Genomic DNA, 27247 nt, shown 5'->3' on the forward strand with positions numbered 1-27247 from the left:
ATCATCGATTTAATTTAATTTATTGGTACTCGCACACTACACGGGCATGTTTTATATATTAAGAATTAACACTATATGAGACTTTTCTTTATCTACTTGTTATAATTTCGGATTGGGACCGAAAAACTTTTCCCATGGAAAACGATTAAGAATCGAATCTTGACTATTCACGTTATCTTTTGCAGATTTCCACTTTTGAGTAAAATCCTTCAGTTCACCTGTAATTGAAAAATTTTCAAATCAGATGCTTGCCATTACTCGGTTATACAATATCAATTAATGAAGTTTGTATAACAATTTTCTTCTATAATTAATTTTTATAATAGCAATAAAATTTAGTTATTTGTCACAATTGAGTCTCAAATAAACATACATAAATTTTTAAATAAGCATAATATTAAGAACTATAATTATACGTTTTTATTCATAACTATTATATTCAGTATATCCTTCATAGATACTTACTTTCATCCATATTAATCAAATCTTCGGATCTTGTTTCAATACCATTTTTGTCTTTTTTTATAGTAACAACATATGTTTTATCGCCTATTTCCTTTGAAATGATCGTCTGCTCGTTGCCTTCAGTATCACTGATTACTTGCTTTTTTTCTACAGTTCCATCAGGTCTACGTATAATCTCCTTTCTAACAGATCTTCCAATTGAGAAATTACTTGGTACGGAAGATTTTTTCGTTTCCATATTTCCTTCATTCCACATCTTTGAAAATTCTTCTGCGGAAACTCTATAAAATGAATTATATATAAACACTTATCTGAGATATACAATAAAAAATTAAGGAATGATATTGCAGTTGTACCTTCCATCTAAATCTGTATCTATTTTCTGTTCAAATGGTACATTTGTGATAGCAAATGTATCGGGCTCAGGTTTCAGCAACTTGTCCCGCAAATTGCTATCCTTTTCAGGTGCGGCAAATGGTAACGCTGCAATGGCTTTATCATCTACAAGAATTGTTTTCTTACTTAGAACAATGTATTAATAAGTTCTTATAAATAAGAAAACTTTGATAATCAGAAGAAAATTCCGAGTATCGCACTTTTATTCATAAATGAAGCATGTAGAATGATAAATTTTCCATCGGACGAACATACCAAAAGGAACATTACTAAGATTAAAAAAATTTTTCAACATGTTGTCAATCTGGGATTCAAAGTACATCGTCATTTCAAGTGGGTCGCTAAAGATGTTAAACTGTAAACCGATCTCAGGATGCCTGAAAAACAAAGATTAAAATTAAATTTCAAATTCACTGAAAATGTCTCCCGACTATAAAAGTATTCGTTTCTATACCGAAAGTTGTCTATATCGTCATCGTCGTCGTCTTCATCACTTTGCCAAATTGGATTCCGAAAACGTTCTCGGTGCAAATCATGCTCGCCAAATCTGAAATATATACCAATAGACTGTCTATAATCTAAAATTGCTGATGCAACGTATCGTGGTCTTGGAAGTTATATAATTTTCTTTGCGAGCCACATTTAACAAAAGCCAACTCCACGTAAAAAAAATTTTTTCTGAGCAATTTCAGCACTATTGACAGCAAAATTCCTGCATATTTTCTAACCTCCAAATACACCACCTTTAGCATTTAATTACTGTTTTTAGAGTATCGAGCGGTGAGTTTTGTCTTTCAAATCTTCATTTTTATACAAAAAGACATAAAATGAGTGTAGTTGCGTCAAAATAAACTGAGACACATAAACTTAACGTCTATATACATATACATGTTTTTCAAGAAGCACGTTGCAAGTTCTTACCCGTTTGTGCCAGGCTCATCGCGACGTCTCACACCGAGGAAATTTCGGAAAAAATCGAAAAATGACATTTCCAAAGCAATTAGCGATTATTAGCGACAGCGCAAATAAATATCAAAATATCACGACCTAGCGTAAAAAATTGCATCATGTTTGTTTCGACCAGTTTCGACGCATGCGTGAAATATTGCTGAATTTATCATCATGATTCTTCTCTCTGTCATGATTGATTGGTCCATTTCCTTATGCACATGTGTACGGACCAATCAATGCGTTGTGCCGAAGTGTGTGCTCCCCGCTTTTATCTGGGAACTATATCCTTCTATACTCGTCTTATATTCTTTGATTATATATAGATCACTTAACCTAGTGCATTGTTTATGTTTTATTGTCATTGAATAATATGGGTATCCATCCATTAAGTATAATTTTAGTAAAAAGCGACAGTAAAGGTGACAGATTGTTATTTCGATATCCACATATGACTAACCATGTAAGAGATTCTAATCAGTGTACGAAACGAAAGAATCCTTATTCGTTGACCAATACGGAAGATTTATTGCAGGTCTTTGTTTTTATTTAAACAACGTATAATATTTTCGTGAAAATTGCTTTGTAGGCCACTTAAAAAAAAATTCCTCTTTTAAAATGTATAATGATGATTAATTTGGTGATATGTTGCATTTCATTCAACAGTCTTTGCCGTTTCCGACGTCAAACATAAGTAATGGAAATTTAACTGGTTTAACGGATGAAGTTCTCTCCACTTTATTCGCTGTAAAGCCAGAATTATGTGAACAGAAATTTGAATTAAAAGTAAATGATGTTCGCTTTGTTGGACATCCAACTTTGGTTCCATCTCGTGGGTTGAAGGAAGTAAACTCCTCTATGCTCTTCAATATAGTTTTTGCACTACAAGCACAAGCGAGTCATTCGATAGTAAAGTGTTACTATGATCTAAGCAAAAGGTAATATGATATTTCGGCATATGCGTAAAGAGTGTTTGTAAAGGCTTGTGTCCACGATGCTGGAACTTGGTTCAAGTTCTCGGACCGAGGAAAAGTTATTGAAACTTGGAATCGTAGACACACTGAACTTGGATGCAAAACTGGTGTGTCCACGATCCAAGTTTCAGTAACTTTTCCTCGGTCCGAGAACTTGGACCAAGTTCTAGCATCGTGGACATAGGCCTTAACATATGGAAGTAGCATTTAGATGTGTTTAGATTGGGCATAGCATTGAGACACGAAGAAAAAAGATGTGGTTTTTTAACCGACGAAATAAAGATAATGGTATCGACACACGATGAGATTGCTGGAAGGTGAACAACTTAACTATTCATTTATTCTTCTTTAGTTGATAGCCATGTTTTATTTTAAACTATATACTTTTAGATCTGAAGGTGAAAGTGACTGCGATGAATCACCGTATGAGTTAATCCTTCAAAGAAGCTCGTTGGCACGTGGTTTACAGTCCGTGTTTTGCAATCTTAGCTCTTCTGGCATCGTCAATATTATGATTAACAAGTGGATCCAAGTACGCTTCTGTCTTCCGCAAAAAGTTCATCAATCGCATAAAAAAGGACTACTTATAGATCCTGAGATTATAGACAGGTTTGTTAAATACCATTGTTGTATCTCAAATATGAGATATATAAAGTACATCTGTGCGAATAAAGAAATTTTATTATAGTAGTTAACTCTACATAGAAAATTTTATCTTTACATCTTTAGAAGAAATGGTACATTTAACCGATTTTTTGTATGCGAAACTTTTCAATGATTATATTTAAAATTACGAGTATATATATATATTGAAATTTTTTATTTTCAATTCTGAGATTTTATTCCGAGGGATATTCCTGATTTCCAATTTTACTACACGCGCGCGCGCGTGTGTGTGTGTGTGTATGTGTGTGTGTGTGTGCGCGCGCGTGCGTCGTGTGCGCCACTTTAAATATATTTATATAACGCTGAATCTGTTTTACAGGTGTTTGAACAGTTTAAGACCTTATCATGGAATACTTTTGTTAACTGAGCCATTGGACTTGTTAGAATCTTTGCAAATAGATTGTTCTCCCGCACTTAAACGTTTGATTCAGATGTACAATCCATTAAAAAGTTTGCAGACTTTAGCCGCAGACTCGGATCTGACACTCGCGCAAGTGTTTCAGCTAGCTGGTCATTTAGTTTACTGGGCAAAAGCTACAATAATTTATCCACTTTGCGAAAGCAATGTTTATGTTGTCTCCCCCGATGCTGTTTTGACTAGCCAGTTGCTGGATTCTTTCTCCGAACACTTCCCAGGAGTTTGCTTACTTCAAGTATATACACCATAGTTATTTTCACACATTCTCTGATGTTTTGCATCTATTTATATTACATATTAATTTTAAAATTTTTCGTTTTTTTTTTTACTTTAAAGTGAATAATGTGCAACGTAAATAGTACCTAATTATTGAATTACTGGTAAAACTTTGTGAATATTATATTTTGTACGTTTTCAGGTAATCAGTGATTTCTCCCTACCAACTTCAATTAGCCAAAAGCTGAATCCTTTGAGCCAGCCGCAGCAGCAAACGCAATTGGTAAAGATAATCATATGGCTATTAAAAAATCATTTGCTTCTACAATTGCACACATATGTGCGATACGTACCAACGGTATATGGCCGTTTATCATTGGTAAGTCACAATGTATAATTTATTAGTGAAATATAAATAGCTTATTATTTGGTATATTTACATTAGCAAACGTGATCGAAATTGAAATAGTAAAAGAAATAAATTCCGCGATCTAATTTCAGCGATCTGTGTAAGAGACTATATTGAGATGTCAAAATATCGGGTACTCGCAACTCGTTCGTTCGCGTAAAAGAGTCACGGTGCGGTCTCGCTTCGCGTGTACTACCGTGTCTCTTGATAGTCTCTTGCACGGACTGAACGTAATATTGGTAATAATTCTATGGTAAATCGATCGTGCGATTCTATTATAAATCAATCATAATGACAGTGGTGAAGGAAAAGAAAGGGAGAAAAGAAATATTGTCGTGACTCGATTTTATTTATTATGTAATACATATTTCAGTCTCATTAAGCCTTTTTTTTATACTTGATATTAGGATACACAGGACCAACAAACAAATGATACAATTGCAAGAATAGAAGAAAGCGAAAGCACATGGAGTTTGAATGAAACGCCAAAAGGAACGCCTACCGAAATCAAAGAGGAATTATCGCTCACGGATAAGGAGGATGCGTTATACGACTTTCAATCGGAAGATTATGATATTCCTTCCGATGACAGGAAATTACTCGATAGACTGTGCCGTCTTGGCTATTTTGACGGAGATTATCACTTAGAGGAGATTATGTATTTAGAAAATATTCGTAGATCCCAGTTGTTACAACTTCTGGATAAGTTTCGAGATGTATTAATGACTTCCGAGTGCGAGGATCCCGCCATAGCACTCTTTTATAGCCGATTAGGTACTTGATTCTAATTATATACAATAATATATACGGAGAACGTAATCAAGAGAGTTATTTTAAACGGAATAACTTTTTTTTCCCCGATTAAAAGATGCGAACCAAAAATGTTACAAACATAATTTGTATAATTTTAATTATAGCCCGGCTATGATGCTCATTATTTTAGGAATTTTTTTCAAATAAAGAACATTTTTGCTATTCTTGTATGTATGTTATCTGCTACCTGTCGCAGCGAGTTTAGAAATATTTGAAACGATCGTAAGATTGGTTTTTACTTGTTTTTGCATATACTGTACATTTATACGACACATTTTTATACAACTATCTTATAGATAAATCGCTATGCATTACTTTTTATATTTGCTTGAATTATAAAACTTTATATGTTACGAAAAGTTTTATTTATTTTTTCTCTTACAAAACACAATAAAAGTCACAAGACTTTTACTTAACGTGGTTATTCTATGATAATCTGCATTACGATAGAAGAAATAGGATAAATTGGGGAATTGATGTTTTATTTTATAAATACTGTTTGTCCATATTACTATTTCGTGATATTTTCAAATTATATTTTTAATTATATCGATCCTTGAGCTATCGTAGTCATTTTTCTTTCGCGCGCGCGAAATAACTATAGATTAACTATAGATTAAATATTTCGAGTGTTATTTACCTCTCTCATCTTTATACTTTATTATCAGTCACATGTAATTAGTAAAATTTATTTATTCTCCTATTTCACGTTATATCCAACTCGTTAATTGTCAGCGCAATTAACACGATTAGGCTCAAATGTAACAACTTCTTCGTTAAGATTAATGTCTATCTAAATCATCATACTGCACTGATGTAATGTTCTATCTTTTTAACGAAAGATTACTTTTAACGTTGTAAGTTCGTAAGTACACTCATGAATGTAATAATCTTGAGACGTAAACGTCCCACCCAACAATTTCTTGAATACAAGAAACTTGTCGTGTGTTTTTTCCCTTTTACAAGTTACGAGTTTTGTCATAGTTTTTGCCTTGGGTAATTCTGTACTTTGCTCTTTAATTTCTTCAAGGCGCATTTAGCCGCTGTACACTTTGCGATTCTGTAATTTCGCCCGATTCCTTTGAAGGAACCCTTACCAAACACGTCTACAGTTACTCGGACTCTACGGCCATCAGCCAGTTTCTCAGGCCTACCAAATTTTGCCGTTTCGGGTTCTAATTCTAATAATTCACGAATTGGAGATTTGGGAACATTCGTGCTAAATTGTTCTGCAATTATACAATCTTTTTAATAAATTGACCGGATACCTTAAACATCAATTTGCTAAGATATATTTGACAAGGTATATTTACCAATTTCTGACTTCATTATCGTGTAATAAACACTCCACACCGCATCGAGAGACATTCCGCTATCCAAGTAAATAGCGCCGGCTAATGACTCGAAAACATCACCTAGTGCCTTTGGAACTTCTACATCTTCGGCTTCTTCACATTCCTCCTCGCCAATCAAGTAATACTAAAACGCACGATTCATTACTGTCACATTTATAGGTGCACAAATGTGTATTTTTATTAAGAACGTAATGTATTTGTGTGCTTCAATGTACTACAGTTGGACACAAAACCGTCCGCAACTTCTCTTTATCAAAAGAAAAGTGTTCCACCGACTTCTGTCGATTGTATCACATCGAGAAAATAATAATAATGATAATGATAACAATTTGAACAACAATAATGCCGATTATGATGATGTTGATGGTGATGTTGACGATAATGATAATAATAGCGATAACAAGCAATAATAATTCTTTGTACCTCTTCGCTAATGGAATGTCCATTTTCCTCCTGTATTCTGACAAAGCGATTTATTACCACGCTTAGTCCAGGAGATAGATGACGGAAATATTTATGAAAACCGCACCTTACAGCTAAAGAAGCAAATATCGTGTTATTGACTAAAGCGGATCGCAAATCTGTTAAAGCACCTGGCGAATGTTGCCGAGAGTCCTCGTATAAATGTCTAGTTATTAAATAATCTGAAATGCAAGAGATATAATTTCGATGCGATAATTACAGATAATTATATATTGCAGTTTTATAATTAACCTTAATTGATAAAAGCTTTACCTAGCACAGCGTCGCCAAGAAATTCCAAACGTTGATAACAATCCGTTAATCTATTTGGCTGATAAGAAGCATGCGTAAACGCTTGCAAAAGATAACTATTGTCGCGAAATTTATATCCTATACTTTCCTCCAACTCTTCGTATCCGTCGAGCATCATATATAACTCGCTCTCTGGGTCAGGAATGTAACGGAGTAATGGATTTTGCGGTTCTTCCAACTTTCCGTAACGAATCTAATAGGAGAAGCATTGAAGGGAGAAAATTTTTTTACATAAACGATTGTCATAAAAATTTACACACATATAAATTGTTGAAAATGTGCATGTGACGCAGAGCGAAACGTACGACGATATTGTTTTCTTTTTGTTAAATAAACTTTTGGGGTTTGCAAAAAAATATTGCACACGCACACACGTACACAACGACTGTTTTCTAAAACTTCAAGTTTCAATATATTGGACACCCTAGTGACCGAAAGAGAAACCTCCATTAAAGTAATTAAAACTCTTGAAATATTTAAAATACGATCTATTACTTTCAAATTACATCACGACAAACTGAAAGTCAGAAAACTGTTCACAAAAATTGCCTGCATATATTACAATTACGTCTCCAACGAATTCCGAACGAGTTTAAGAGATTTTGTTTTAGAGAATCTAAATGCAACTACTCACGTGCGTCCAAGTAGTTTCACCGTGTTCATTAACCCCCTTTACATATGGCGTACTGCCAGGTATCCTTTCTTCCGGCTTGTTCTCGCTTATGATGCAAACTTCTTCGGTGGGCAAAACGTGAATTCCTAACCAGGTCATGAAGAGAAGCGCCCCACGGGGGCCACATGCGATTAAATATGCCCCTATCAAAGCTTCTACGCAATCCGCGATACTTTTGTCTGGGATACTGTGCTGCGTAATTAAATTGTAAGGTATGAAGCATCGCAAATTATCTAAATTGTTCGACAGTCTACTTTCGTTTTTATCCAATTCACTCTTCATAATCACGAGCTTTTCCTCAGTCTCTTTAACGAGCTGAGTTATTTCGGTGGGATTCACAGCTTGCAAGGTAGGAATGTCAGCTTGATTCCACAGAGCGGAAGGAACACCAGATTCGATCAATGCTTGCTCGAGTTCCTTAGGAACGTAATAGCAAGGAGGTAGCCAATTGTCATGCGGCTCGAACTTGGTTGCTATCATACTCTCGCCGAGCATTTTCTGCCTGCCAAGTCTATAAAGATTCAAATTGCTAACCTGAAAGGAAAAAAAAAACAGCAATTTGACGAACGTTACATAGACGTAAATAGACGTAACGCTTAGTATAATCACTCAATATAAAATATAAAATACCTGTTTTGATCTTAAATGACTGAGCTTTCCTTCGTGGATATTGTCATACGTACAATATAAATATGTAGTTATAGCATACTTGAGAAACGAGTCGCCGATTGTCTCCAACCGCTCTAAATTAATACCGTCATTCGCATTAGACATTGTTAGAGCCTGCAGGATCAGACTAGGACTTGGTCCTGAATGGCCTCTCAATTCCGGTTGATGGTCGAAACTAAAGAGACCGTTATTTGAATAATTTCTTTCATTTGGCTCGTTAATCTCTTTTTTTACCATCCGAGCAGGTTCAGTAGACTTCTTATTTAATACTTGGATAGTAAATCTTCTTACAACAGTTTCTATGTAATCTTTATGCTTATAATTCGGTTTTTCGCTCTCAGTTTGACAACTCGACGAGTTCCTCCTCTTAATCGTAATTTCAGAATTGCAAGATACGAAAGTACCGTCGGTCATTATATCACGTTCCTTTCTCTTGGCAAACTCATAATGCGCTTCCTTATGCTTCGCAAGTAATAACTCTTCGTCCTTTTCCGCATACATCCAAAAATTATTATCAAAATTCTTCTCCGTCTCCAAAAGATCCAAGATCTTTTTATTAATCTCCTGCTTACATATTTGTTTCTCATCCTCCACAGCTTCGGCAATATTTTCTCCCATGTAAGCAATCTTCAAGCCTCTACTTTCATCCTCACTTTCGTCAGACGTGTCGACAAAGCCATCGCTGTATATGTCATCTGATTCGTAACCATCCAAGTCGGATTCGTACGTTGGCGAGCCGTATCGAATGTCATTCCAACCAAAATCTTGCGGCAAGACCGTCACATTTAGAGGAAACGATTGCAGATTATTCACATCATAATCCGTGGAAATCATCGTCACGTCGTTGGACCATGCCATGTCGTTCGACCATGTACCAATCTCCAGCTCGTCATCCTTCCGCTCATCGGCAATATCTTCTTCTACCTCATCGGTTCGGGCATTGTCGGACTCCAATTCTATTTGTTTTTCAATCTCGTTGCACGATGCCTGTCGTTTATCGTTCACGTCTTGGCCAGACGGCGTATTCTCGTCACACTCGCTAACGTCTATATCGTTCAAAGACGAGTTGTCCTGTGCATTTTCATTTTTAGTCTGTTTTGCTTTCTCCGTTTCCTTTGATCTTTTCAATACTTCTGCCAAGCTCCACCCAAAATCTAACGCCGGCCATTCAAAATCTAGAATAATTTATCAAAGAGATTAACCAATAAATATTAATCTTTGTCACACACACACATACACACACACTCGCGTCATTTCGGAATTGTCTAATTCTAATTCATTATTGAATCGACAGACGGAAATGAAATACGTCTCCTCGAAATACGTATGCAAATTTCAAGCGATCGCGTACCTGAATTCAGATTTTGTTGCCCTAAATTTATCATATGCGCAACTTGACATCGTATTTGATTAGCGAGCAACAAAGCGTTAATTCTGTACAATATGCAGGGCAAGCAAACCGCTTGTCTCCATAAAGACGCTGGAAAAGGATGAATGGCGCATAATTCAGCAACAAGAATCTGTTTCTGCTCTAAATTTTCTCTCTTCGCGCGTTTTGTCTCCTCGCTGCTCGTAGGCAACGCGACGCCTTTGCGATTTACATATCTAGAATAAACAAATTATTAGATCGTTGTTTAAAAGATGTGAATATCTCGATAAATAGTTGTTTCACATAGGCCTTACCTAGGAGTTAAAAAGTTTAGTCTAGCTGATGTATGATCCACATCTAACAACGATTGCTCTAGATTTTGTATTTGTATTCCGTATTTCTTCAAGTAATACTCTTCGAAAGTGCTATAGTCGTGGCCGGGAAAAGAAGACTTTGGATTTAAGTTTGCGCATATTTCCGCTACATAGAAGTACTGAAGGAGGGGAAAAAAAGGAAAAAGTACCGCGAAAGATCATAAAATACACAAGAGCTTTACATTTCAATATATTTAATTTATACCTAATTATATATGAATTTACCTGTGGTTGGTCTTGACTTCTATACCACGGCATGATTACGGCGTCATAATATTTGGATGGATCAAATTTGAAATTTTTTCTATCTTCTTCCGGAACCTTAGTTGGCACCGTATTTCGGTTCTGATAAATGCATTCTAAAAAATTCCAATCCACGCTAACATCTGACCCGTCATACGTCGTAACTAAAAAGTTAAGTTTTACAGTAAGTATTAAACTTTACGAAGATTTTGCTTTCACGGTATTTCTTGTTTTACGATATCTCTTTAAAAGAGATTTCGTATCTCTCTGAGAGATACGGAAAGAAAATGATAAATAAAAAATTGTCAATTTTAACAGATTTATACTTTTATACGTTGTAACATAAAATATAATTATTTCAAAATTAATAAAACATAACATTGTGTAAAATCACACGCGACAATAGCTTCGTAATTTTTAACATTCTTACACGACACCCCTTACAATTTACATACTTTTCAATAAAAACTTTTAAAACAAAAGCATCAAGAATCTTTCCCTCTATAATCTGTATCATGATGATCTATATTATATTTTTGCCAAAGTTATAAAAAAAATTCCAATATAACTGTGGCTGCACTCAGGGAGCGCGCTATTAGCGCTATTGCATCATTCTATCTTTATCGCTCATTAGGTATAAAACAAGGATAGAATAAGCAATAAGCAAATAGCGCTGATAGCGCGCTCCTGTTCATAATTTCGAACAATTTTATAGACTTCACCTGAACAAATAAAGTGTTTCCATAGATTTACTTCGTTCCGTTTTCTAATTATTCTAATACATCCACATATTTATACTCACATATTTTTACCGGTACAATTATATACGAATTCTCGGAAGCGTTTGGATCAAAGAGCATTAAATATTTCTGTAATCTCAAAACGTTTGTAAAGGTATAATTAAGGAAAGTGTCGACTCTCTCTATCTGAACGTCATCCAGGATTACAGTCTCCTTACTAAGTTTTAATTGCACATGAACTTCACCTGACCTAGTATAAATAGGGAACGGACACAACTGTAAAAAGAAAGTAAGCTACATAAAACACATACGTCAGAAGAATTATAAATTTCTCGAATAAATAATACGATAAGTACAGAAAATAAATTGAGAACTCAGAAACGCGGAATATGAGAAATTATCACCTTGGGTATCTCCTTTAACGTAAGTATGCCAAATCCAATGGCCGATTCTTCAGGGGGATAAATGCGTCTACCTCGTGTATTTTGTTCCTCAGGCAAAGGACAACTTAGTACCATATTAATGTGATATAGATAAGACGGTACTCCAACTATTGGTCTACAATCCGTTAGTGCTTCAGCTGTCTGGATAGAATAACGAAAATTTTAAACAACCACTTACTCGGCTGTGGGAAAGAAGAAACAAGATTTTCAAAGTAATGGTAGGAACCTTTTTATAGTAATATTGTCTTCGTTTTGTCGTTCCCGGTCTAGCTTCCGAAAAGTCAGCTCTGCTTTCATCTGGCAAGGCAGGTACCTCTGCATCTTCAGGTTTGGCTTTAAAATTTTCCTTTCCGATAGGTAACAAATTGTTGTCTATCTCGTTTCCTCGATGTAAATCGATACACATTTGCAAGGCAGCCATACGTCTAGCCATTGCTCTATTCGGCATTGGATATGACTAAGATGTGACAAAAGAAAAGAAAAGCCGTGATATGTACATATATTATAAATAGTGTATATAAATAATTGCGTACAGAAATATTTCCCAAAACTACTGGATGTCACATAGCGCACATTTGAACTACAACATAACGATATAAATTCTTGTAATTTTAAATTAAAATTCTATTAAAACAAGATTTTTTACCGTGTTTTCAAAACGTTACAAGAGAATTGAAATGTTTTCTCTTGATAAAAAATGTCATAAAAGACATCCGTATATCATTCGAGAACTTGAATAAAAATTAAAATAAAGAGCAACTTTTGCTAAATTGAGTCTCGTGAGAGAAAATATATAATAAAATCATCGTACTTTACTCAGTTTCCAGCAAATCTTGTTTTAATAAAATTTTAATTTAAAATTACAAGAAATTATAACGTTAGTTATTGTTGTAGTTCAAATGTGCGCTATGTGACATCAAAATAAAAAATCCAACAAGCAAGTATGATCCTGTTCCGCTAAGCGAAAATCATATCTAAATCGATCAACTGAGCTATGGCTAAAAAAACATGCTGTAATGTCTTTTATGTTGCATTCCAACATACGTATATAACTAATTACCGTAACTACATATTTCAACGGTGAATTAATAGGAAGTCGTAGGAAACAGATGTACATCACCATATCATGAACATTCACTGTTTCGATATTCCACTCTGGTGTTAATCTCGTGAAAGTATCACTCGGTAATTTCGCACAATACCTGCACGATTTAAAGCATTAATATTAGCGATCAGACCTTTTGAACGATACTTGTACCGTTTTTTCATTAAGTATTATACATAAAACATTATGTTACCTGTTAACTAATGATATGGCAGAATTAAAAGTAACTTTGGGAGCATCATCACCATCGAGTGGTTTGTAATGTGGTATCATTGCAGCATACATGTCTGCTTCATTCTCTTCGTCCTCAGTTAGCTCTTTATTAGAACATTTTAATAATAAAGTCTACAAAATAGATTGATGCTCTTCCATTACAATTTTCGACTGAGGTTGGCACAGATAATGAACCACATTAAAGGTTGATAATAAAACTGGTACGCACTGAAGTTCATGAATAAATCAAATAAAACGTATGCAATACTACGACTTGGAAAGATAAGCCCGAATACAAATTAATTAAGATTCCCCTTTTTTCTCACTTCAGCTATATTACGAATTGCGACAGCAGACGCGAGAAATCATACGAGTTGTTTTCTTGCGTTATGATATCAAAATGGATTTTTTTTCCTTTGACGCGCCATCATACGTATTCGATAGTATTAAGTAGATTGATAATATAATATATCAAAGTTCTCTTTGTGGATTAATAAACAGAATCGTCAATTGTTATATCGATTGGCACGAGATACGTTTCCATTCAGGGAAAGTAAGATTTAAAAGTGTAAAATACATGTAGACTAAATTATATGTGTATTCATATGTATGCAAGATAACGAGATAAAAAAAGAGAAATATATATAATATTATCCAATCTATGTGTGCTATCAAACGCAATTAAATACAAAAAAGAAAGAAACTAGCTAATTTAACTTCGACATGTATTGCACGTAGTAGCAAGAAAAAATTCATATATTTTCTCGCTTAAAATGTCGTAATTCGATATAACTGCGCTGAGATAATAGAAGCCTTACGAAACATTAAAATTTTATTGAAGGTGGATTATAGAATTAAATCTTGCAAATTATACCTTCTCTATATATTGATATTGAGCTAATTGCCATATAAATTCGTTAGATTCTTCTTGTGGCACTAATAATATATGCAAGGCATCCATGGCTCTTGCTCTACTCTTGCATTGTACATATGACTGATAATTCTTCGGAAAGTCATACCTCATCACAAAATTGCATTTTGGAATATCGATGCCTGTAAAATGTATCGTACATGAAAAAAATGATACCTATCGTAACAAATAGATAAATGTTTTTGGAAAAAGTGTACAGAGTGTAAATAAGTACAAAAAAAAAGATAGTACAAAATATATCATAAAAAGACACGGGCGCGCGCACATCTATGTTTACTAAAAATATAAAATCAAACATATGTTCGTACAAGCTTTTTTCTTTGATCCTGGATCTAAGCCTTTTCAAAGTGAAACTCGTTTTTTAAGAAAAATCTAATATAAATAGAATAATAGAAGAGTTTTTGCGAACCTTCTTCCAAGATTGAAGTTGCAATCAACAAGTTACATTCATGAATTCTAAATCGCTTCAAGACTTCTTCCTGCTTCCTGTGTTCCATCTCTAAATCTCTCGAATAACCAATGTCATCAATGTTTCTTTCAATTGTGTAAAGAGGCGATAAAAAGTGCAAATCTTCGTCATGTTTACAGATTTCCTATGGGCAATTAATATTTAATATTTAATAATTGGCCGTTATGCGATATCTTGTAATTATCGTAATAAGATTTATACACATACGCTTAATAAATAAAATAAAACTTTGGCTGTAAATCCTTTATCCACAAAAATTACTCCACAGAGTAGATCAGGGTCTGTACCACTACAGGGGTAACGTTGCGATTTGAACGTCCTTTTATAATTGTCATCGTTAGATTTCCAATTACCTCCAAACTTTTTCAACTGCACAGGTTTTTCCTGAGTTCTCGAAAAAGAAACATTTTTATCACTTTTTGTGACACAATTCTTTGAATTAACATCTGAGGAAAGTACAATATATTTTTATGTACATCAAAATCATTGCATACTCTTCATATAAATCTTATAAAAATTGGAAAAGATACTCACCAGCACTTGCCTTTTTCTCCGGAGTGTTAATCTCTTTAGTATAAAAAGGAGTATAAATTTTTAAAATTTCCAATAGTCGATAAACTTTTGGAGTACTATACTGATATATTCTTTCTTTCTCAGATAAATGTTGAAATTCATTGTCACAAAGGGCACTGTATGTAAAATTTACATAATTTTCACACTAAATTATACAACGTCTCAAACTTTTGAGCGTCTCGTCCTCATTACAATACTTACCGGATTTTTATAAAAACAGATGTCATCATATTTAATAGAAGGTAATGCCTTTCGTAAGGAGTTTTAATCTTCAACTTTTCCGTTAAAAATAGTAATGTCAGAGCGGCGCGATCCGCACACCATGGTCCAAGAGTTTCCAATATATGCAAAAAATCTTGCATCATCTCAAAGGGCTTTTGTATGGGATCAGGAATTTTTTGAATATCCTCGTAAAATTCTTCGGTATAAATCTCCATTGGATCGTACCGATGATCGCGTAAAAATTCAATGGCATGTAGCACGCAATTTTTAAGCGTATTGTACAAGTCTTTCTTTTCTCCCCTATCATATTCCACAACGTACTCTCTCGGTTTTGGGCTATAACTACGTATAACAATAATTCTCACATGATTTGCAAGAAAGAACAACGTTAGAGAGAACAAATTATTTTAAACTTACCGTATCGTTGAAAGAATATCATTAGCGGTTTCTACTTCACACTGAAAGGCAGCTTCTACTTTTTCTATCTCTAAGCCCAATCTTCCAGGTTCTTGCGTCAAATTAAACACTGGTACCGCTAGCCCGATTATCCTAGGAACATTGTTGCACAGTAGAAAAGTTTGCAGAACAAACTTTAGATTGCTATCTTCGATAGACTTATGGCACTCGTCTACTATGACTAGATTTATGTAACACGGTAAAAGTTTGTTTTCAGATATTAGTTGTGCGTAGATTTTTGGTGTTCCAACTAATACCTATGTACAAAATAAAATATATAATAAGGGGAAATATTTCCAATAGATTTCCTCTTTCTAACATCATATAATATATGTATATGTATAAATAAACATTTTTCTTACGTGAGAACTTTCAAAACTTTCGTCAAATCCCTCAAGTACGCCAGAATCGCATACCAATACTTTCAGATCTGTTAATTGTTTTATATAAGTTCCTATTATTGTAGACTTGACCTCATCGTTTAATATATATATCGCTCGCTTTCCACCATTGCTCACCAATCTATGTAAATAAGAAGACCAATTCAAGTATATTTAACAAACATTATATCTAACATTTAAATCCACTTGAGATTCTTTATGTAAAGTAATGAATAATTTTTATGTAAAATGTTTATATTTCTATTTATCACGATATTTAATATTTTTGCTAACATTTTCATCGATAAAAACTCTATTGAAGGATCTGTTTTCTATTGCTGAACTAGCGCAGCCAGTTCAGCAATAGAAAACATACTCAATTATCTGTTGAGGCAAATGGAAAACATTTCATTATCGTTACCTTCTATTGTTCGTAGCAAACTCTTGAATCAATTTTATAGAAAGAAAGGTTTGCTCGGAATTTTTTCCCAAACAGACAATTATATTCTTTTCTTTCGCTGCATAAAGAAGCTCTACCTACAAATAAATGTTTACAATATATGTGTGTGTATATATATATGCGTCCGTATAGCCATATATCTCTCAAGATATCTTCGATCGTATCCAAATAATTTACCTCGTACTCCCTGGGAGTAAAGGATTTTGTGTAAACCTGGTCATTTAGTGGAAATGCCATGGAATCTACAGCTTCTCTATAATTATTACTCTCAATAATAAAATAACAATTTTCTGATAATTATCAAACAATTTTTCACTATTCAGTATTGATAATAAAATCCGCGAAAGCACAATATCATACTTAAGGTGCCTGTTGTTGGATGATTACACTTATGTTTAAAACTTAAGATTAAGCTAGGTTAGAAAGATAAGAAAATAATAGTAGAGAGCGTACATCTCATTTTAGTATAGAGTAGAGGTTGCGTTCTAAAATTCACTCTGGGTAACTAAAATCTATAGTTTACGTCACACACTATAGCATTTCAAGTTAACTAGAGTGAATTTTGGAACGCAGCCAGGGTATGTATGGGTGCGTTCAGCCGATACTCCGCTAGCCTAGCAATCGTGAGCAGTCGCTCGTTTTCGCTCGTTTCCTCTCCTTTGACCCAATGGATTAAAAGGAGAGGAAACGAGCGAAAACGAGCGACTGCTCACGATTGCTAGGCTAGCAGAGTATCGGCTGAACGCACCCTATGTATGTATGTATTTATGCTTAGGTCTACGCAATGCGAGTCGTAAAGTCGTGAGTCGTAAGAATTGGCCACGCACAATCGAATTTGAGAAGAATAATCGACTGTGCGTGGTCAATTCTTACGACTCACGACTTTACGACTCGCATTGTAGACCTAGCATAACAGTAAATTTTCGACCAATCGCGTTGCTCGAATCGGAAACGTACGGCCGTACGTTCCCGAATCGAGCAACGCGATTGGTCGAAACTTTACTGTTACTGTTACGACAAAGTGTGTGTCGGGGGCTTAACGCTCGCGTAAACGTAGTTTATTGTTATACACTTTCCATAATATTTCTGGAAGGAAGCAAAACTAGGATTTATTTCGCGCGCGGTCACACACACTGCTCATTCGAAACTTCAAATATATGTATTAGGAAGTCCGCGTGCGGTTTTTTACTTATAAATGTTACTTATAAATAACCGCACGGATTTATTGGCCAACCTAATATATCTAATTGTAAAAATTTTCTATTTCAACTAATCGTAAATTTAAATTCAATAGTTGTCTCTGTGCGAATAAAATCTTAATTGGATTACAAAAAAACAGCAATCGGATAAGAATTGATCGCAGCGTGTCACAAGACACAACCATCATCTCGACAAGTAGAAAAGTTTATTATTGCAATAACGCCATGAGTTTATTACAGTTACTTCCACATCAGGCCTTTCTCCTCGGGCCTTTCAATATTCTTACTTTTCAAAGGAGTGATACGCGATGGCACTATATCTCTCGCATACAAAACAGTCGATCGAAAAACTGAATCCTCATTCATAATTATTGAGAGGTTGCACCCCCTTCTTCCATCTCATCTTCCGCTCGCCCTATCTCACGCTGTCACTAGGCCTACTTCTCTCCTGTCCCTTTTTTTCCTTCTTTATATCTTTCTATATTTTTCCAATATCTTTCTTCAACCTCACAATTTTCCTCAGTTCCCGTTTCTTCTCTCTTCACCCTCCAACCCACTCGATCCTCACCGCCTTCCATTCGTTACTCCCTCTTCTCCCTTTTCAATTGCTCTCTCTCTCTCTCTCTCCCCTCTCCCCCTCTCCGCCATCGTCGTTCTTAACCTGCTCCGCGCTCCTCTCCCTTCTCTCTTTCTCTCATCTTGTGATCCTGTCACCCTCCCGGGTTCCCCCGCTTGTCTCTTCTTGCTTACCCTCCCTTTCCCGCTCTTTCCTCTCAGCCGTGTCTTTCTCTTTCCCCTGTTTCTCTCTCGTACGCTCTTCCGCTTCTGTAGTCACTATATCCTTGTTCTCAATTACGTAGGCTCATCACTTTTCCGTAACCCAAGTATTGTTTTACTTTATATTTGACATTTTGACGCATTCTGCTATAATTAATGAAATATTTCTAGACTCCCCCATTGAAAAGTTTGGGAATTGGGATAGGTCGATAATCAATTTAATCAACTTACCGCTCCGTATATTGACGCTATATCGCGAAATACCGTTACATGCCGTTAGATGCAAAATTAATTCGATATATATATATATACATTTACATATAGCAGAGTTATTTGTTAAAAACAAACACACACAAGTTTATTTAGTTGGAGTTTATCATAAAAATATGAAATATTGGAGAAAGATACGATATATAGCGAATTGGAGAAAAAAGAAAACGGGATATCTTAGTACTTAAGAAATTACTGCTCGAGTTAAAAAAAATAAGTGTGTCGATACCGATGATGTGCGATCACAGAAATTTAATTACTGACAATAAATCATATCTATAACTGCGTCAGAACTGTAACGAGGCCAACACCATTTTGTGATACATGCTTAAAGATTGAAGATGAAATGTAAGCTTTTTAAAGTATAAAATTTGTCATTTTAACTTTAAAAAGCAGAGTGGTCATTTTAATTCCCATGTACAGATATGCGCATTTTACGCGAGTAGCATACAATATTTAAATATTATACTAAATTTTATATAGTAACTTGAAACCAGAATAACAAATATTATTCTGCGGCATACATTCAATGTACTGAATGCGACACTTGTTCTAACTCCAAGCTATGGATATTATATATAACTTTCACACAAGGTAAAACTGGGATAGTACATTCTAAGTGTAACAGTATAACTGGTTCCTGCGATCGTAATGATAAGCTACGTATATCGAACAGATAGGATCAGTTTCATCCCATTGCCGTGCAACAGAGCTCTCTTTCGAGTTCTCTTATTAACCCTCTTATTCCCTCTTAACCATATGTCATTACCCTTTTAACCCTTTCAATTTGCGTTTTATTTGGACACACTTCGTGCATTTCGAGCTACGTAAAGTACACATTTTGAGATACGAGATCACTACACGTGCTTACATTGTTTACGAATAATCGAATAAAAATTGTATTTTATACTGTGTAGTGTTACCTATATGTTCAACGAATGTATACCAATACGCAACTGACCACAATGTACTTTTTGATGCAATCTATACTTAGAAAAATATAGTATTGAAGTGAATTACTGTACGTTGTATCAAATCTTTACGCAAAATTACTAACGCATATCGATCTTTTAATAATAATATTTTAATCGTAGTTTTGTATTTCGGGCTCGTTCGAAATACAAAGCATTCGGCGGACGAGCCAGGACGAGCGTCGCGAAGATTCACCTTCTGGCTTCACCTGGCCGCGGCTCGGGGCAAGCTCTGAGAAGACGGACCGGTTCCAAAGGATGCTCTTCCACCTTTCCGTCCTTCGAGCAACGGCCGTGCGTCGCCGTACTTAAGTCGCTTCTTCGTGGTCGGGGTCCGTGTCTTCCCCCGTTCTCCCGCGACTCGCTCGCTCGCCGCTACTTCTTCGGCGTCTTCTTCGTCTTCATCGAGCTTCCTCCTTCCTCCTCTCGCCGCTCTCACCTGTCCCAGTCTCTCCGTCTCTCGGTCCCCAGAGTTTCCTGTACGTGGTCATGCACGCGCGAAAGGCACGCGGTATACCTCGCCGTCTCGTTTGTCCCCCCTCCCCTCACTCTCTCTCTCTCTCTCTCGCCGCGCCTCCAATCCTCCTCTTGATAATTTATTTTTGATAAACTATGCGCCCCGTCATACCATGGCCACGCGGCATGGGAAACTCGCTTCGCCATTTCACACGCGCCTTTCAGCCCCAAAGAAGATCTTCGCTGTCGGACGAGAACGCGCTGCGGTGAAATCTCTCCTCTTATTCTCCCGGGCGAGAAATCGTGTTCGCGCAAGGTCGAGACCTTGCGAGTCGTAGCGAAGCGTAACGAGTCGTGTGGCCCACGTATACTTACCGATTATCGCATCAAACCAGATATCGGTTTATTTTCGCTTATAGAATGTCTTTATTGAACTGACGTTATTCTTAAGTATGTATTTAGACGTGACTGTCCAAATATTGTAAATAGTTAGACTCTATATATTTTTATAAGCTATCTCTCGAAACCTTCGTAAAACTTTTATCCTACAGTTCTAACGATTGTGTTTCTCACAGAACAGAATTATATCGTCGTCGTTATTCTTTTTGTTTTAATTGAGAAAAATAATTAATAACATATACATATCGGCAATCTCACTTCTAATGTCTGTTGACGTTAGTTTCGAAATTTGACGAATTTTTTGAATTTTGTACTCCTAAAATTCTCATAACTATGCAATATATCTGATTTATAACGTATCAGTAGGATGAAGAATCTAAATTATTTAAATCGCGCGGTTCTATATTAAAATTTAACAAGAGAACGATTTAATAATTAAATATACATTTATTTATGTATGATCCTAATTACTTTGTTTGTACTAATTACTTGTACATGAGATTAATTATTTTGGGAACAAATTACGTACATCTTATGATATTTTTGAACGTCCCGTTTATAAATTATCGCTTTCAGTAAAAATTTTGTTCGAATAACAGTGCTACCGTTCTTACTCTTAATTGTATTTCCTCGCATATCTCGGTGCTTTCTTTCACTATATATTATACCTCGTTTCCGTTGCGTTCCGCAATCGGGACACCTCTTCTAAGCTAGCAGGACCAAATCGGCAGAATCAACTTCGTTTCGAATTTCGAAGTCGCGCGACACGACGCGAGACTTGTGACGCGGAGTCATTGTCGGTAAAAGCGAGATTGATCGTCCGAAAGAATGTAATCAATATTATACTGGCGCGCGTTCCGATATTCGCTGCAAGTGCTGAAAATCTATAGTTTACGTAACGCACGCGGTAACTATATCGAATGTATTATCGAATGCGCGACGTACCTCGGTATCCATATAAATTTCGCGAAGCACATGTATCGTATTAAATTTGATCTATCAACCGCCGCGCCGGGACCCGGCGGGCGGCGATTCAATCGTGTATTATTCCGCGATGCGGTCTGATATAAGCGGGGAGCACACACTTCTGCACAACGCACAATGCGTAAGCATAAGAAAATTGCGTGGTCCATATACACGCAATTTTCTTATGCTTGCGCATTGTGCGTTGCGCGGAAGTGTGTGTCCGGGCCCATATTATTGTGATAATGTGACGTGATGTGAGAGCGGCGGCCGGCGCCGCGGCGACGTTAAAGCGCGGTCGTGCGCGCCGCGGTAAACACGAGTAGTGGGGGTAGAGGAGCGGTTCGAGGCGTGCTGACGTCACGCGTACCGAGCGCGCACCGTGCCTAGTCACTTGTAGCCCCCACTTTGTCCCTACCAATCGCGTTGACGAGAAGCCGTTAGTTGCGGCGCGGCGCCCGCGACCCGCGACCCGTGCTGCGTATTGTTCTCGTTGTCGCAGGTCGCAGCTTCTTCGTCGCGTCGCGAGATTAATGCCGGGGCCGGGAGCGTCGTGCGAAGCGTTGAAAATATCGCGGAGATCGCGCGATCACGAGCGACGATATCGGTCGATTTTCACGAACGTCGCGAGTGAGCGAACGCAACGCCACGGTTGCTTTTGGCGAGTGAAATTCCGCCATGTTCGTCTACCTGCGGCCTGCGGGACATCGCGGATCGCGGCACGGGCCGACGAGCGGATCGTGCAGTTTCTTCGCCGTGTAACTAAAGTATGCGCGCCGATTTTCGTGAACGTCGCGAGTGAGGAGTGACGCGACGCCACGGTTGCTTTTGGCGAGAGGAGTTGGCCGTGCGATTTACGAAATTCTCTCCGCCATGTTGTCGTCTCCCCGCGGGCCATCGCGGCTCGCGGCACGGGTCGACGCGCGACGCGACGGGCGTCGAGCAGATCGTATATAGTTTCGTTCGTGGCTTCTCCGCCGTAATTTTTCCGTTGTAATTTTGCCGTGTAACCACGCGTAAGTACGCGCCGCGTCCGCGTCGCGAGATTAATGCCGGGAGTGTCGTGCAAACTGCAAAGTGTCGAAAATATCGCGCGATCGTAAGCTACGCGATCTTGTCGTCGATTTTCATGAACGTCGCGAGTGAGTGCGGAGTACGCCAACCGGCCAACGGACCAACGCTGCAACGGAGAAGGACCTGGCGAATCGTGGAGAGGAGAAGGAGGCCTGGCAAAGGCATCGGGCCCCGACGGAGCAACCTTGGGGTAAGTGTTATTTCTCATATTTTAAATTAAAATAGTTCTTTTCTCTATTTATTCGCGTCGATTTATCTCGGATAAGCGAGAAATAATTTGAGAAACCGAAATTTTAATATAAAATTTTTTAAAATTTTATTCTCAAAGATTTTTCTCAGGAAACAAGTAAATTATATATTAGTAAATCTAATTAGAAGACGACGTAGACGTGTTTGAAAATGATTTTTTCAAACATTGATTATTTTGAGCGTCTATTTAATATGAATCTTTCATTTTTTTGTGTTACAGAATCGTCGGAGCTACGTGGCTGACTAACTCCGCCCGTTGCGCGTCGGTCGGTGAGTGACTTGCGATTCGGATTGTACTAATTTTTTTCCATCATTGATTTATTTATTGATTTATTCATCGATTGATTTTTTCATTTCGGTTGTTTCGCGTACATTATGCTATTTTTAAATTCAGATATTCGCGATCGAGATATAATCTCGACGATTTCGATCAAAACGCGGTTAATATATATTCTTTGCATTCTTTGAGTCGGGGGGGTCGGCCGTTTGGTTACCTTTACCTTTACCTAAACTCAAACGCATAAAAATATACAAACACAAGCGCAGTTCTCGTGCCTCTTCTTGTTTAACACATTTTCGTTATTTTAATACATATTTTTTTAACGGTGCGTATACTATTGGATTTTTAGCACTCGGGTGGGGAATCCGAACGCAGCCCTAAATGGTGCTGGCGTAAATCGCGCTCCGCTGACATTGCTGTGATGTCATATTGTGGAATTTTACAATCTTAATTAATATTTAAAAATACTGTCTAACATTTTTTTTGTAATAATTTAGCTCGGGTTTAAGTGCACAAGCAGATATAGTTTCCTAGAGATATCAAACTGTTGGAAAAAACGTGGTCTAAATTTTTTAGGTAAAGAATTAAAAATTGGTAATATGGAATATACGCTTATAGGTTTATATAGATACATATTACACTATATTAGCATCTGTACATATATATTCTTATATCGCACAGAAAATAAAAAATTAGAATAATTTCTTGTGTGGAAAAAAAGTTTTTCATTTGGGCGCGGCAGTTGTAAACATTCGCGAGTTAAGGAAGTTAAGCGGATAATCGTTAAAAGTAATGACAAATCGATGCGAATTGTTCGCGTGAGATTTTTTTTCGTGAAATTTACGTTTTACCAGATAACGGACGAAAACTCAATAACAGCGGAACGTTTATAGAAAATCAGTTTTTCTTGTTTTGCAATCAAATTAAATGCATATATAGATGTATACTAATTCGGCAGCGCACTCATCAGCCTCGATCAGGAGTTGACAGGTGATAAATTATTAATCGTGTGGCTACCGAGAGTAGGACCGCGCTGTTTTCGACAGGTACGTGATATTATAAAACGCCTTCTCTCTCGAGTACCTTTTTCGTCATATTAAATTTCAATCAATGCCTCGTTCTAGCGGTGCACCGATTTATTATATGTTTGAGCGCTGCCAGCGATAAGAGATACCGATATGCGCCACTTGCCGACGAAAAAATCCAACTTGGAAATTGCCTTTATCTTATATGTATATCCAGCGCTGTTATAGCATCGATATCGATTCCAAGAAAACTTTAAAATGGTTCTTTCGTGAAAAAAAAGTAAAAGATTCAAATAATATTTCAAAAGCGGCGTTTTTAAGAGATTTCTTTTGCATTAATTATTTTTGGTCCTACCTATTATATATATGAATAAATTCGAGGCTTTTTTTAATACATTTTTCGTGCACTTTTTTTGCACGATTTACGCTTCTATATTGGTCCGGACTTTGTGCATCCGATCACGCGAATATTCGTCCCGATTACCTCTTCTGAGCTAACAGTTTTTTCTTTTTTTTTCTTGTGGTCTTTCTAGCTTAATGCTAAGGTAGCATCGCCACGATTTTCTCCAAAATGGCACGGGATACAAAATTGTTATTAGTGGTACAAATTAGTACGAAATGGGTACTAAATATTCTGATAGGTCCGGTTTGATTCTGCCGATTTGGTCCTGCTAGCTTAGAAGAGGAGAAATATCCTATATTTCTTAAAACCTGAACTATGATACGTTTTCTATATACTCCTGTCGCTTTGCGTCCTTTTTTCTCAACCTTCCCCAGGAACCTTTGGGGAAAGAAATGTCCTTTCCGAGCAATTTCTGGATTTTGTTCCTTCGTATTGTTTTATCATTGTCGAAATAATCTTTCTTTTAATCGGTTTCAAAATTTTTATATTTTTTGTAAATTTTATATCAATCTTTACATTTTTAATACAATTCTTAAAATGAAAGTTTATATTGCAATTATATAATTCTCTTACGGCAGTATTCATATATATTTAGAGGATCAATATAAATAATTTAGACGTAAATAAAAATTATAAAATTTTGCAAAATAATTATTTCTTTTGCAATTTGAAGGATGTTCCTAAAATTCCTAAGGGGTGTGGATGTTTAAATAAAGCATAACTTGATTGAATTATTTGAGTCTCTTCAATTTATGGACTTTCTCACGCACTTCCATGTGTACTATCATGCATTACTATAAATGACGCGTTAACGTGAGAGAAAAATATTCTATAAGAATGTGTCCGGGGCGGTGAGCGGATAGCGGTTAGCGAATAGCGGATAACGCATGATTCACTCTATGACTCAAGCTCTAGTCGCTTCAGTAGCTCCTCTCTCTCTCTAGCCGTGCGATAGAAGGCGCGCTCGGATCACGGCACAACGTTTTCCAATCCGAGTCAGTAATTTCTCCACAGTTATGTCTGAAAAGAAAAAGTTTTTCCTCTCTTTCCCTACTATATCACTATCTTTTTTTGCTTCATTCTCTGTCCTCTTTATCTCACTGCTTCTATATTCTATATCACTGTTTCTAAACTCTATCTTTTTCTGTCTCTCTTTCGTTTTTTCTTTTTTCATATCTATTTCTTTATCTCGCCCCCCCCCTCTCTCTAATTAGTCCGTGTTCCATAAATCTATCTCATGAGTTGTGACACGTGAAAAAAAACTAATGTATTTTTACGCGCACGGTTCAGGAAAAAATCTATCTAGTTATATCAATGGTTATCTCCGACGTCACGATACAATATAAGGATGTGAGGAATCAAGAGTCCTAAATAAGTAATTTTCCATTTCTGAAATAAAAAACGGACAGGAATGTTACAGGATATTATATTGGGCTGAATTCGATTTTATATCGGGCGTTTTACTGCATTATTTATTAATTAATAATAAGATTGGTGTTGCTCGTTAACGATGAGACTTTTCGCCTCATTTTGACGGACCTCGGGGCTATCGTGAATTATAGTCGGCGCTGTCTTTAGATTTGTAGAATTCTAACTGGATATATCTATTTGTCCCAACATTAGTTATCCGGTCCATTGCTACGATTATTACAGCTTTTTTTATTATTATTATGGCGCTGCGGTCGCGCGGATGTAACACCAGTCAACGTCGAATAAAGTCGGGATTAATAATCGCGGACAGCTCTCTCGGTTTAATATACATAACGCCGGTTAATATTCGTCGCGTTTGCAGCTTCGCATAAATTTTACGTCCGACATTGGCCGAACGCGGCCGAAAATATCCGAGATTTTTAGCTATTGCGTCCATTGCGCGTCAAATGCGCTTCCCTTCTCGTCATCAACCCCCTTACCCTCCGCTAACTCCTGTCCGCTCGTTCCGGCACAGCTACATTCTACCTCTCTTTCTTTTTTCTACTCGTTCGCTCGATTCTTCTCCGTCTCCTCATTTCTCGCCCCATCTTGCCGCAACTTCGAGCGCGATCGGGCGCGCTCGTGCAACATCGGCCTTGACTTTTGTTGCGCGCTTTATAGAACGTATCTTAAACGAATGAGCCTTTTTCCGGAACCGGCAACGCGTGTTATCACTGCTACTTTGCGCCTCTTGCGCGGGATGCGCAAATGGCGGCGGGGAGTAGACATCGCTGTAGACAGTAGATCTGAGCCCGTCGCGCGCGGACGAGAGCGTGCTCTCAAAAATACGCTCTAGTCCAATGATTCAACCACCGTCGTTGAATCAATAATTTGGCTTTGGCAGTAATAATACCGATTTAATGCATAGCGAGAGGGTTATCCCGTGAATTTTTTGTTATAACATCGAAAGGCATACATATAATATCAAGTCCTTCTCAGGATCCGGCGGCGCGTCAT

General features: G+C 36.7%; 4 protein-coding genes across 4 annotated transcripts in view; 2 read left to right on the forward strand and 2 right to left on the reverse strand.

The window, feature by feature from the left end:
- Nucleotides 1–4: 4 nt before the first annotated feature.
- LOC143907800 (uncharacterized) lies at nt 5–1963 on the reverse strand. Its single transcript, XM_077424787.1, has 6 exons — nt 1783–1963; nt 1316–1408; nt 1117–1238; nt 822–966; nt 466–746; nt 5–218 (listed from the first exon to the last, which is right to left on the reverse strand). The coding sequence occupies exons 1-6, from the start codon at nt 1848–1850 to the stop codon at nt 100–102; spliced, it is 828 nt and encodes a 275-aa protein (XP_077280913.1). The 5' UTR covers nt 1851–1963; the 3' UTR covers nt 5–99.
- Nucleotides 1964–2033: 70 nt separating this feature from the next.
- Nprl3 (GATOR complex protein Nprl3) lies at nt 2034–5469 on the forward strand. Its single transcript, XM_077424766.1, has 7 exons — nt 2034–2344; nt 2476–2747; nt 3005–3100; nt 3174–3392; nt 3769–4102; nt 4286–4462; nt 4900–5469. Exons 1-7 carry the CDS (start codon nt 2183–2185, stop codon nt 5272–5274), a joined length of 1635 nt encoding a protein of 544 aa, XP_077280892.1. The 5' UTR covers nt 2034–2182; the 3' UTR covers nt 5275–5469.
- Nucleotides 4821–17180, reverse strand: Dcr-1 (Endoribonuclease Dcr-1). The gene is made up of 23 exons (XM_077424756.1): nt 16932–17180; nt 16716–16831; nt 16277–16436; nt 15876–16171; nt 15438–15800; nt 15198–15352; nt 14871–15109; nt 14604–14787; nt 14138–14316; nt 13244–13395; nt 13006–13147; nt 12172–12402; nt 11907–12086; nt 11565–11778; nt 10745–10926; nt 10460–10638; nt 10128–10381; nt 8738–9951; nt 8069–8641; nt 7396–7627; nt 7084–7304; nt 6619–6784; nt 4821–6534 (listed from the first exon to the last, which is right to left on the reverse strand). Exons 1-23 carry the CDS (start codon nt 16989–16991, stop codon nt 6284–6286), a joined length of 5943 nt encoding a protein of 1980 aa, XP_077280882.1. The 5' UTR covers nt 16992–17180; the 3' UTR covers nt 4821–6283.
- Nucleotides 17181–22299: 5119 nt separating this feature from the next.
- Nucleotides 22300–27247, forward strand: part of Tara (SERTA domain-containing protein 2 taranis) — a 90341-nt gene continuing 85393 nt past the window's right edge. Inside the window, exons 1-2 of the mRNA XM_077424884.1 lie at nt 22300–23053; nt 23333–23382. The gene's annotated coding sequence lies outside the window, so the exon portion shown is untranslated. The remainder of the gene's footprint in view (nt 23054–23332; nt 23383–27247) is intronic.

The sequence above is a fragment of the Temnothorax americanus genome, unplaced genomic scaffold (assembly GCF_048541705.1).
Source record: "Temnothorax americanus isolate GAGA-0224 unplaced genomic scaffold, ASM4854170v1 Scaffold9, whole genome shotgun sequence".
Classification (NCBI taxonomy): Eukaryota; Metazoa; Arthropoda; class Insecta; order Hymenoptera; family Formicidae; genus Temnothorax; species Temnothorax americanus.